This window comes from Trachemys scripta, chromosome 8 (assembly GCF_013100865.1).
Source record: "Trachemys scripta elegans isolate TJP31775 chromosome 8, CAS_Tse_1.0, whole genome shotgun sequence".
Lineage (NCBI taxonomy): Eukaryota > Metazoa > Chordata > Testudines > Emydidae > Trachemys > Trachemys scripta.
Window position 1 is genome coordinate 10,370,261 of NC_048305.1, and position 12,970 is coordinate 10,383,230.

General features: G+C 42.8%; 1 protein-coding gene across 7 annotated transcripts in view; it reads left to right on the forward strand.

Annotated features, from left to right (window-relative positions):
* Positions 1 to 12,510, forward strand: part of TRPC7 (transient receptor potential cation channel subfamily C member 7) — a 118,408-nt gene extending 105,898 nt beyond the window's left edge. For 3 of the 7 annotated variants that reach the window (XM_034780443.1, XM_034780441.1, XM_034780444.1), the window contains 4 exons: positions 1,167 to 1,388; positions 4,367 to 4,447; positions 9,831 to 9,906; positions 11,009 to 12,510. In XM_034780443.1, coding sequence (XP_034636334.1) covers positions 1,167 to 1,388; positions 4,367 to 4,447; positions 9,831 to 9,906; positions 11,009 to 11,151 — 522 coding nt within the window. In that variant the 3' untranslated portion in view covers positions 11,152 to 12,510. Of the gene's footprint in view, positions 1 to 1,166; positions 1,393 to 4,366; positions 4,448 to 6,643; positions 6,698 to 9,830; positions 9,907 to 11,008 lie in introns of all 7 variants that reach the window. The other 4 variants (XM_034780437.1, XM_034780438.1, XM_034780439.1 and 1 more) reach the window with 4 other exon arrangements.
* The last annotated feature ends 460 nt before the right edge of the window (positions 12,511 to 12,970 follow it).

Here is a 12,970-nt window from a genome sequence, read left to right on the forward strand (position 1 = left end):
GGGGTGGAGTTGGGGTGGGGACTTTGGGGAAGGGGCGGGGAAAGGGCGGGGAAGGGGTGGGGTTGGGGCGGGGACTTTGGGGAAGGGGCGGGGTTGGGGCGGGGCCGGGGGCAGGGAAGGGTGGGGCCAGGGCCCCGTGGAGTGTCCTCTTTTTTAAAACCTTAAATATGGTAACCCTAAGCTAGAAAGAATGTGACAGTCAATTCAGCCGGCTGCAAGACTGACATTCTCTCTGCGGTCTTTGACCAGCTGCTCTGTTCAAATCGTGCTCACTGCAAGGTTGCTCTAGAGAAGCCTAGGAACTCGTGACGTTTGGAAACCGCACCTGGCTTAGCAGACAAAGCGTAGGAAGCATGTTGGAAAGGATAATTATTTAATCTTTATTCCTCCTGGGCCTCCACCAGACAGATAAGAACAGGCCCGTCTGGGTACTGGGCTCACCTGTCTCCGTCCTCCACATGAGGAATAGCAACTTCTGGAAGGAGCTGGCGGAGGACTGATTATTAATGTCCCCACCCCCAGCCACTCCTTCCCCACAGCAACAGCTGGCGGTACTGGGGGTATGTCAGTGCCTTCCAGTTTCCCCCACTGCACTAAAAGGTATCTGCCTGGGGCACTGGACCTACCCTGACTTCTCCCATGTATTTTGCCCAGCAGCCCAGAGGAGATTTTGCAGCTTCTTGACATCATCATTCACTCAGCTCTGAAATTGGACTCAGGGTTCTTTTGTTTGGTTTTGTTTTTTGGCTGTATCGCCACTGCTTGCTGGATTCCTTTTCCTACCACTTCAGTCCTTACCTGCCCCACCTGACTCCCCACATTGAAATGAAAGGTAGTACACCCCCAAAATATGTAATTAAAGAGGGCGGTCCTACGTTCAGAACATGGTCTTGCATATTGTCTGTGCGCCAACTGAAAGCAGCTGGAAAAGGTGGTGCATACAAGTAAATACCCAGATTTCAATATAAAGAGGTTAAACGGATTTGGGAGTAATAAATCTGCAAGACTTTTGTATCAGAAACACTCCTGTTGAGTGGCCTTCAGTGACAAGGTTCATACCCTTTCCAGCTAAGTCACCTTTGTGCATCTGAGTGCCAATGCAATAATACTTCTCAATTCCTTTCAAAACACTAATTCTGCAATTCATTTTCCCTTCCCCACTGCAGGAGGATGCAGATGTGGAGTGGAAATTTGCTCGTGCCAAGCTGTGGTTATCATACTTTGATGAAGGAAGGACTCTGCCTGCTCCTTTTAATCTAGTGCCAAGCCCTAAATCATTTTATTATCTCATAATGAGAATAAAAATGTGCCTCATAAAACTCTGCAAATCTAAGGCCAAAAACTGTGAAAATGATCTTGAGATGGGTATGCTGAATTCCAAGCTACGGGTATGTCATGTGCTTCTTTTCTTTTAACATCCTGAATGTAAATAGACCATCATGTCCTTCGTGGGCATCAAGGGAAGGATTTTTACTTAGTTCACAGATGAGCAAAAAGAGCTGCTTAGCATTGAACTCTGACTTATTTATTATTGGTAGTACAGTATTACCTGGTGTACAGTATTACTCTTAACTTATTTATTGTTTTTATTACAGTAGCACCTGGAGCCCCTAACCAAGGTAGTGGCCTCCTTGAGTTAGACACTGTGCAGACATCTAGTGAAAGACAGTCCCCAAAGAGCTTATGGGCTAAATAGACTGGGAAGGGGAACAGGTGAAGTGACTTCCCCTAGGAATCACAAAGCAGGCTAATGGCAGAACTGGGAGCAGAAGAATGCAGGTCTCCTGACTCCTACTCCAGGTTTCTATGCTGCCTCTTGAAACCGTTCTTTATATATTGCCTAAATTCTCTCTTTATTTTTTGTCATTATGTAAAAATCAACATTTAATACCACATCTGATTTTATCATTGGAAGCAGGGTCCCAACCAGGGAATATTAACTTTTCCCAGCAACTTGAAGCCGCAATTAACAACCTCCCCACTTTCAGCTGCCTAATGACAATCATACACAGTAATAGATAGGCCCTGCCTCTTCCGCCACCTGTTCATTCTTTTGAAAGAGATGTGTGCTTTGGGACAGCACAACTCCGCTGACTTTGGAATGGGCACATTTGTGAGAGGCAAGTTAGTTTTCCCTTCGTACCAATGAGCTTCTGCATGACAAAATAGGAGACACACAGAGAAACATTCCTAAAAAGCTGACGCTTTCCAACAGAATTGCTCCCGAAGAAATGTCAGTGTAATTGGGGAGAACCTGATCCTGTGGAAATATATTATTTGCAGAAATGTCATTGGGACAAAACTGTTCTTAGCAAGCAGATTTTAAAAAAAGCCAAAAAAACCCTTGGTAAATGTATTCTCTTCCTTTCCAGCACTTCTGTTGCTTTGGAGTTTTTGAATAAAATGCCCAAAGTGTTTCATCCAAAATTCAGCTGCAGCTGATTTGCCGTGGCCATCAAACTCAGCAAAAATTAAAACACGTGACGAGTCCACGTCGTTTAAACTGCACTGACCCTCATTTAGCTTCCTCGGCTCAAGCCGGGTTTAAAACAAAAAACAACTTTGGGAACCGAGACCTAAAAAAATGTGTTGGATTTGTGTCTTTGGCTACAGTTGCTGCGCGGGACAGAGGCTGCAGTGCTGCTCTGAGACAGCATCACCAGGAGCTTCAGGGGGCTTGTTAATATTCAGGGGGCATGTTCTAAGTTACTTCAGGGCATGCTTTTAAATTTTCCTCTCAGTGTCACTGCACATTTTTAGGCCCTGTGAACTGAAAACTGCCAGCTGCTTCTGCCATTCACAGGACATACGCTGAGGAGAAGGGAGGCTCTGTGGAGCACAGATGTAGAGCCGAAGAGAGGCAGCCACTCTGCCCGGATGGGACCAAAGAAATTCATTGTGTGGGCAAAATAGCAGAGGCAAATAAGAGGAAAGAAGCATAGAAATGAGCTGGGAGGGAAGGAGACGAAGATTGAGATCAAAGGAATATGCAGAAAGGAGGAGAATAGGAGGAGCTATCAAAGAAGAAGCTGACAATGGGTCAGAGAAAAGCCGAGTGATAGTGGAGATAAGAGGAAGAACTGAAGCAAGCCTAGTGTAGACCAGGACAAGGAAGAATGTAGGAGAGGAATGCAGAGGAGGGCTTTACAGAGCTTGCCCTTGTAATCTGCAATGTGTCTCTGCGGCTGATTGGAGTTAATTGATACTATCCATTGGGTCTGACGAGTAATTTTCTCTTCTCTTTATTCAAAAAGCTATTTTCAAAAGTCAGCCACGATCGCCAAGAAAATTAGAAGTAATAGGGTTACCATATTTTGAGTGTCCAAAAAGAGGACACTCCACAGGGCCCCAGCCCCGCCCATGCCCCTGCCCCAACTCCACCCCTTCCCCAAAGTCCCTGCCCCAACTCCGCCCCCTCCCCTGCTTCCCGCGAACATTTGATTTGCGGGAAGCCTGAAGCAGGCAGCAGGTAAGCTGTGGGGTGTGGGGGGAGGAGGCGCAGCCCAGTCTGGCCCCCCCAACCGAGCGGCTCCCTCCGGCAGCTGGCCCCGGTGTCTCCAGCCTGGCTCGGCTCAGGCCCTGGGGTGCCGGCCTCGGGCCAGCCCCCGGCCGAGCACCCCCGGCCCAGCACCGCCGGCCCTAGCCCAGCACCCAGCGGCTCCGGCCCCTCCCTATTTTCCCGGACATGTTCGGCTTTTTGGGATTTCCCCCCGGACGGGGATTTGAGGCCCAAAAAGCCGGACATGTCAGGGAAAATCCGGATGTATGGTAACCCTAGAAGTAATTAAGAAAGCACTGCTTCTCGCCTCTTAACACCTGCCTGTCTCAAAGAGTTGTGAGAGGGATACAGTTAAAACACCTTTTGTTTAGACAATATGAGATTGAATTTCTCATCCAATAATTCTTCCGTTCGTTTTGGCAAAGAAATGAGCGGGTTGTCTCCCTCTGCACCCTCCTATAAACTGGCAGAGGCAATGTAGCCTAGAAGATAGAGCACTAGACTAGGTATCAGGAGATCTGCGTTCAATTTCTCTCTCTCCCCCTGGGCTGCTGAACGGCCTTGGGCAAGTCACTTCACCTTTCTGTGCCTCTGTTTTCCTGTCTGTGAAATGGGGATGACCTACTTGTCTCCTCTGTGAAGCACTTTGAGATCTTCTGATGAAAAGTGCTATGAACGAGCTAGATATTAATTATATTATCAATTGGGGAATGGAAGTGCTGGTTTTCTTCTGCAGCATCTCCAACCAGCTCACAGAATGCAACATTTTCTAATGTTTGCATAAGACTGTTTAGTCTGAGGTGGAGAGGTTGTTTGGGGAAAGAAGCTGTTACAGATTTAATGTTTCATTATGTTTTATAATTTCAGAAAGTTCGTTTTCAGTCAAGCGCTCGAAATTCAGAAAATTTTACTGTGAAGAAGGCTTATAACAAGCCCGCGAGATATCAGGTAATGACAGTAGAACATCAAGAGCAAGGGAAAAGATCTGTAAGCAAACAAGGTTTATTTGCAAGGCTCAGATTTGTCAATATACAATGGACTCCTCCATCCTGTGATGTGTCAAGCAATGACCTATGACAAATCAAAGGACACAGTAGTTTATGGGACTGAGTCCAGTCCTTTTAGTTTCACAGTTGCTTACGGCAGCATGGCAGCTACAGAAATACATTTGACATTAACGTGATTGTCATGGTAATTAATTGCCAGTCACTGGTATTGAACTTACAAGAAAAGTTCACCCGAGCTTCATCCTAGACCTAGACTCATTGACGGTGTTTCATTTTGTCATGACACAATGTTGTCTCTCTAGACTTTATTTTAACTCCCTCGTGTGCTTTCTTTGGCAATATTTTGTCCTATTTAGCTGGATGTGCAATGTGATATGTTACAAAAATAATTATGAGAGCCGTGATGACACAGCTTACTCTCCCCACACTGTGAAATTACCATTGTTGTAAAGTCCTGAGTAGAACTGGGTGAAATATTTTTTACAAATTACTTATTTGCCAAAAAATGCAGTTTTGGGTCAACCAAAAACTGTTAGAGAATTTAGGGTGAATATGGCCACTAGAAATTTGGAAAAAAGCTTTCAAAAAAGTTGAAATGTTTCAATGTGACATTTATTAAATGAAACACTTTGACTTTTCATTTCAAAATTGCAATTAGTTTTGAAATTTATGTAGATTTCACTAAAAAAAAATCAAAAAAGGGTTTTAAAAACCGCTCGAAATGAAACTAAACCTTTCATTTTGGGTCAAATGAAATGTTTTATTCACCCTGAAACAATTTCTTTGTCAGTTTTTGTTTTGGTGAGAAAACTGAAAAATTGTCATTTTGGTTTGACTCAAAACAATTTTATTTCTTTTCTTTAGAATTTTTCAGTTTAGACACCAAACCAAAAAATCAATTATTCACCAAGTTCCCGTCCTGAGAATTTATGCTTCTGGTAGACTTATTTTATGTGGAAACAGTGGGTTATGTATGTAGTAGCAAAATCTCCAACTAAACAGGTACATGGTTAACATCTACACATATCAAGTATTTGTAAATTGTTAACAGGGTTAAGGAAAGGAATTGGTTATTGGGATAAAAAGGTATAAATATGTGTAGTAAATATTAGATATTGGGTAACATTTTCAAAAGTTTTTAAAGGTATTCAGGGCCTAAAGATGTAGATAGATGCCTAATATGATGTTCAAAAGCAACTAAGTGCCTAACTCCCCTGGAGTTGAACATCCCATTAGGTATTTATCTACATCTTTAGGCACCTAAAAACCTTTTAAAATATGGCCCTCTGTGACAGAGCCAGAAATTGACCCCAGATCTCCTGAGTCCCATTCCAGTGTCTTAACCACAAGACCATTTTTCAGTCTCCTTTGACCCAGCAAGATAAAGTCTATAGAAGGTACTTGAAAAACTGAAGGAGCAAAGAGTATTTGAAGGTAGGGCCAATAAATACATAAAGAAGATTTATTTCTGCCTAGAAGGCAATAACTTACTAATTAAGGTCTGCTCCTGAAACTCTTTCTTAGATGAGTATCACACCATTGAAATCAATGGAACTGTTTGGGTGAGCAAGGTCTGGAGGGTTGAAAATTATGATGACTTTCTTGACCAGTAACTATGTGGTTGAGAAGCCATTTCACTTACAGTAACAAAGAACCCAGAAGGGGTGGTAGATGGCAATAGAGATGCAAAGCCACAATACAATATTAAGGCAAAAATACACAGTAGCATTGCTGGAGATATTGCAAGGGATGTCTCCAAAGGCTGCAAAGTGATATCCACCCCTCAGATTCTTGATAAAGAATTGTTACATTTGCATTACTTCTGTTCAGTATCCTTACAACGGTATATTCTCTGGTATAGTTGGCACCATGAAGATCTTGACCATTGCCACCTGTAGCTATATGGCATGTAGAGTACTACTCATTGTAAATATAGACTGTACTGCAAATACTGTGGCTGGCCCAGGTAAATACTCTGTGATGGTAAATGTCAAGAAGATAATGGCATTCGTTATATGTTGATTCCTTGTTTTCCTGCAAGTTCCCTATTTTTGTCTCCTATTTTGAAAATTGTTTCTGTTGGGATCTAGTATTTCCCCACTTTCCCCAGAATGTTCCTCAATTTATGTTTTCTCAGGTGGCAACACGTCTTCCATCTGGATTGAACTACCTTGGCCATCTCCAGCATACAGTATGTGCACTGTGTCTCATATGTATTCCCTTAACTGACCCACCTGGTTAGAGAGAGATCTCGTCTATAGAAAGACACAGTCCTAAACATTCCACATTCCATCACTAGATAACACATATACAAGTAACTGGATTCTTTTTTGTCATTCACCTGCCTTTATAGTGCTACAGTTCACATCTAGTTACTTAATGATCATGAAGAAGGGGTGGGGTGGTTTTGGTTTTGCTTTGGTTTAGGGGTTTTTGTGCCTCAAAACCTTTGGGGAGATTGCCAGTGACATTTAAAGCAACAGAATTTCTTCTTGTTCAGTGGGCAGATGGGCCTGAATCTAGGTTTTATGGGTAGGATGCTCCTGTGATTAGCGCGCTAGCTAGGGTCTTGGGAGACTTGGGTCAAGTTCCCTGCTCTGTTACAGACTACATCTGTGAGGTTAGGCAAATTTCTTACTCCCTGTGTCTCAGTTACCCATTCATAAAATGGGGATGATAGAACTTCTCTGCCAGTCAGGGATGATGTGAGGACCAGTATATTTTAACAATTGCGAGATGCTCAAATACTAAGATGGGGGGGACATTTGAGTGCCTTAGGCAGATAAATGTTAAGTTGCTGTTGTCCCCCACCATTTTTTATCCAAAAATGACAAAACTGCTCAAACAGACCACCGTAAAATGAATGCCTTTCAGTCCCAATGGGAGTAGCCATTCGCATCATTACACAGAAGCCAGGTAACATGCCTCAGTCATTCATAGTACTGTAAAAGACCGTGAGAGCTTTCTTAGCCCTATCCTAGATTTTCTGTGGGAGCAGGAGCAAGATCCGGAAGGCAAGTCCAGTTCCTGCCTTTAAGGGTATGGAGGCTCCCCAGGCACCCAAACGAGTGTGGTTCTGCTGCACCAAAGGAGAGGGCTGTGTATGCTGAGATGGTGCAGACAGAAAATTCAGCTTGGGAGCGGCTCCTTGCATGGCAGCAGGCAGGGGCAGGAGAGGACGGAACATGAGCAGTCCAAGGGAGGTGGGGATAGTTGGTCTAGAGTATCTGCCATTGTCTGGATTCTCCTTTCTTGTCCCTATGAAGAAGGGCAACAGAAGGTGGACTGTATCCTGAGGTGTCAGAGTCCTCTTCCCTGGTCCTTGTGCATCTGCCCAGTGACCAGCCCAGTGACTGAGGTCAGGCACGGGCACAGGCTGTGCCCCTCAGTGACTAATGCTCAACATCATTGTCCAGGCACAGTAACCCCCCTTAAAGTCTTTTCAGCTGTGTGGCTGTTTATGAGATTATAAATCTAAGGGTCAAACAAAGTGAACTCAGTAAATAAGAGATGTCATTGCCTCCTGTGATGAATCAATGAAGCGACTCCCAGGAGCAGGGACTGCGGTAATTTAAGATGAAGGTAGACGCAGATGGTCTTTTCCCTTTCTAGTGTCTGCGTGCTCGAAAAAGGGATGTCAATGCAGCTCTTCTTGAAGGCAGATGGAGAATATCCCTCAGTTAGACAGGAAAAGATTCAAAAATCCTGGTTGGAGTTACATCATCATCAGAGACAAATCCCAAAGGGATGTAGCCTCCTTGCAGATTGAGCACCACCTGCATTGATCGTTGGGTTGAAATTCCCCCCAAGAAACAAAACATTTTGGGCTCAATCATGCCATTTGGATGCTGCCTCATGGTGGGGAACTTCAGCCCCCTGGTGGAGCAGAAGGGGGAACCCTGCAAGGGGGCCTGATAAGCTTCCATTACTCCACTTTGCATGAGGAAATTCCTCCCAAGCAAGAATGCATACACTTCCATACAGTTTTACACACTCAAATGTAGATTAATCATGCACTTGGGCACCCAAATGAGCTATTTTGGGGTCTAAAAATAGATATGCCTAACTTTGGACTCTTAAAGGTAGTCTCCTGGGGTCCATGTACACTGCAATAAAAGACCTGTGGCATGGCCATGGCTGACCCAGGTAAGCTGACTCGGGCTCGCAAGGCTTGGGCTCCTGAGCTAAAAATTGCACTGTATGCAATTGGGCTCAGGCTGGAGCCTGAGCTTGGAGACCCTCCCCTCTTGTGGGGTCTCATGTCCTGAGTTCCAGCCCAACCCTGAATGTCTACCCTGCAATTTTTAGCCCCGCAAGCCCACGTCAATTGACCTGGGCTCTGACACTTGGTGCCGTGGGGTTTTTGTTGCAGTGTGGACATACCCTGGGAGGTCAGTCCCTTTAATCCTTTTGTCATGTTTGCTGCCCATCTTCAGCACTCCAGTCTATCAATGTTTTTCCCCCCATACTGAAGAAGACTCCACAGGACTCCAGTTGTAGCCTAGTGTAAACTGGACTTCTTTTATACCTCTATATATAACCATAGCTTCAGCACTTTTGCAACAGCATCACATTGCAAGCTCATATCTGATTTGTTGTCTGCTCTCATTCCTATATATGTCTGTACTTCTTTCTATCCAATAATCTTCCATTTCATACCGCTACATGGTATTCTTTTTTGCTGTGTATATTAAATATGTGCCATTTTTCTAAGGTCATTCTTGTTCATTTTAATTCTTTTTTCCAACATTGTTGGATCTTTCTGACTCTTCTCTCTATCCTTCAGTGAGTTTCTTGTTTCCTAGTTCTCCTAGCCCCTGATCCAACACCCACAGGAGTCAGTGGGAGTCTTTCCATTGACTTCAGTAAATTTGGGATCAGGCACTTAGTTCAAAGTAATGAGTGAATTTTATAATGTCATTAATAAACAACTTATTTTTTCATCCAGATTTTTTCTTATGAATACTTGAAACAGCAACCTACATCCCCAAAACCTAAACGTGATCCCACTTCTTAGTTTGATAGTTAACCATTTGTAGTTACTTTGCGTTTATGGGCTATCCACCAAATTCGGATGTGTCCCACAGTATTCTTTGACCTGCCTTTCTTGTGGGATGCTCATTAAATATTTGTTGTCCAACTATTATAACACCAAGTGCGTAAATATAAAGGTAAGATCCTGGCTCCACTGAAATCAATAGCAAAACTCTGACTGATCCAGTGAAGCTAGGATTTCATCACTCTGTAGCTCAAACAGTTCATAATAGACCTAGGATTACAGACAACCAATATCATACCGTTTAACCATTTTATTCACTTTTCAGAAAATAATGAAGCGTCTTATTAAGCGATATGTCCTGAAGGCTCAGGTTGATCGAGAGAATGATGAAGTCAATGAAGGCAAGTGGCTTTTACAGTTCATGAGGTTACAATCACTAAAGCTGAAATCAGGCATCTCCATTCAGTTCCAAACTGATATGTCAAATCATAAATCAGATGGGTGAGGCTGTCTGGGGTGGCTTCTGGAGAGGCAGCATGCACAGGCATACCCTGGTGGGCATAGTTCAAACCATCTTTGTGGCCTGGCAATTTTGGCCCTTTCTGTGGGCTGAAATGATCTCCACTATAATTTAGGTTGTCTAGGGAGCTTCTCTAAGTTACAGCAGACCTACCCTTGGAGTTGTCCAGAATCACCATAGTGGCATGGTGTATGGACCCACCTCCTCTTTCCTCTCAGACCTTGGCTAACCCCCTACACTAGGGCTTGTGAAGGGACCTGTGTAAGGCAGCTTCCAACTGTCCTACCCAGTGCCTGCACTAGACAAATTCTCCCCCAGTTGGTTAAGAGGCTTTCCTAGACCCCGTACATCATCATGGTGGCGTACAGGGGTCAGAGCAGAGGAAAGAATCCTGCCAATATTTCTGCTAAGCTTTCTATAGTTTACATCACAAACACACCTTTTATTTGCCTAGGGCACTTACAGCACCATTCCACCATACAGCCAAGGCCACCCTTTTTTCCAACAGACCCATACTTCTTAATGGCACATTACACTGTACATTCATATGGGCCTTAGAAAGCCCCTTTTAAAAACGTTGTCCTGAGCTGTCCCCTCTGCCGCTGGAAGGGATGGAATCCGTGTAGTTTCCTACTCAGTATATATGGAAAAGGGAATGCTGGCGAGGGAATGGTCTCTCTGAAGCATTATTCTGAATCCTAAAAAGCCGCTGTGTAGCTTGGGAATCTGTATGTGGTGAAGGAATGGGCTTGGAAAGAACAAGAACTCTCCACACATTACTACTGTTAGCAGTATTAATGGAGTTCGTTTCATTAAGTCCGTGGGGGGAATTTTGTGTAACTGCTACTCTATGGAGGTTCCCACACATTTAGTGCCAAGCCCATAGTTTGCATTCCCAAATGAGCTCATTCTTCGGAATTAAAACACGGCGATGACTTGTTTAATTCAGTCTCATTTACAAGAACTTTTTTTTTTCATCGTAGGAGAACTTAAAGAGATTAAGCAAGATATTTCCAGTCTCCGCTACGAGCTTCTAGAAGAAAAGTCAGAAGCTACTGGAGAGTTAGCAAAACTAATACAGCAGCTGAGTGACAAGTTTGGGAAGAACTTAAATAAGGACATTTGATGGTGAACAAAGAGAAAGACAACTAGTTTTCTAAACATTATTTGATATTTCAACCAGCATTTTAAGGGAGCAAAAACAGTGCAAGAGATGCGTACGGAGTCCTCAACTTTTGCCACCTAAGAAATATTGGTGAGGGCCCTGTGCATTAGAATATGTTTTTGGGTGAAGCCAACAATCGGTTAATATCTTTATGATATAAGGTGACATTTGGGTATAAAACAAGCCCATTGACATCAGAAATAAATGCACCATCTCCAAAAGATAATCATACTTATATTAGATACCCAAAGCACCTTTTAAAAAAAGCAAACAGCCAAATCCTTAGCTGGCATGAATCAGCATAGTTCCATTGAAATCAATGGAGCCAAACTGATTTCTATCAACTGGAGATTTGACCCATTACATCTAGGCCTTAGATCTGGGTGAACCCTGAAGAATAATATTCCACAAATATTCATTAAAACTTTTAAACAAATTCACCTTCACTTAGAGGTGTGCACTCCTTTTGTGCTCGCTTTCCATGGACACCCATGAAATTGAGTTAGAACAGCACTGAGGTTAATGGAAAGCAAATGTGAAAACACACAGTAAAATGTAGTGATCTCGAATTGCCTTCCTACGAGGATTTATACTAGAAATTTCATTTTAAGAGTTAACTCATTCAGTCAAGGAAGAATAACAATACCATGTGACTTGTGATCAATCACAATGAGGCAACTCAGTTCAGATTTTGAATGTCGAATGGCAAGCCATAGCATCGATGAAATTCACAAAGAATGTTGCTGAATGGTTTCAAACTATGAATACATTTGGGGGGGGGAACCCACTTCAAGCTGGCTGGGGACATTCCGTCAACAAAAAGGGGGGATTTGTCAAAAAAGGATTTGCTAGGAGTTATTTGCTCAGCCATAGTAAAGAAAAACAGGGAGAAGTTTTAAAAATTACACCAATGTACAAGCTGCAGTGGTACAAAGTCCTCCGGTTGTACTCTTACAAGGGAAACATTCAGAACGTGATTTATTTGGTGTTTTAAGCTGCTCAAAGCACACCTTATTACTTTGGAAACACTAAACTGTACTGTTTGTTTACAAGGTGCACCTATGAGATGACCATTACATTTAGATATCAGCTAAGAAAAATAAGCAGAATCAGAAGGTGACCTGTGATCAGTTCTTAAGTGCCAGATGAGAACACAGATAGCCTAGTAGAGTAATAGTTATATTTGTAAAAAAAGAAAAAGAAAAACAAAAAGAAAAACGTGTACTGTAGGTAGACCTGTTTAGAGAAAAAAAATCAAAATAATGTATTTTTACCTTTAATAAGATTATCTTGTATACTGTAATATTTTTACCTAAAAATGAGGGGGGGGAATAAAATTACCTCACAATATTTGTTGTACCTTGAGTGACATATTTGTCTGATGTTTTAAATACCCCGCACATAGAAGTTTCACTGGCTTTTGACAATGTGTGAGCAGGACCAAAGTTACATACACTAACAGCCTACTGCTGATGAGAGTCGAAAAGCATCATAGTATAATTATAGAACTAGAATTTCTGGAACTCTTCATAGTCTGCACTCTGAATAACTCTGTCAGGGTGATACTTAGTCTGAAATGACTGTGTTGAGATTCATACATGAATGTGTGGACACCTACTGAGACGGTAAAACATAAATTAGATAACTTCAGTCGTATCTATTTGTGCTACTGAATTTCTAGTTGGAAATAAAATGGGTAACATTATTTGGACTAAGTTTAGAGAAGAATTGGCTGAAAAGACAACTGATGCTATCTTCCCTAGATGTGACCTGTCACTTG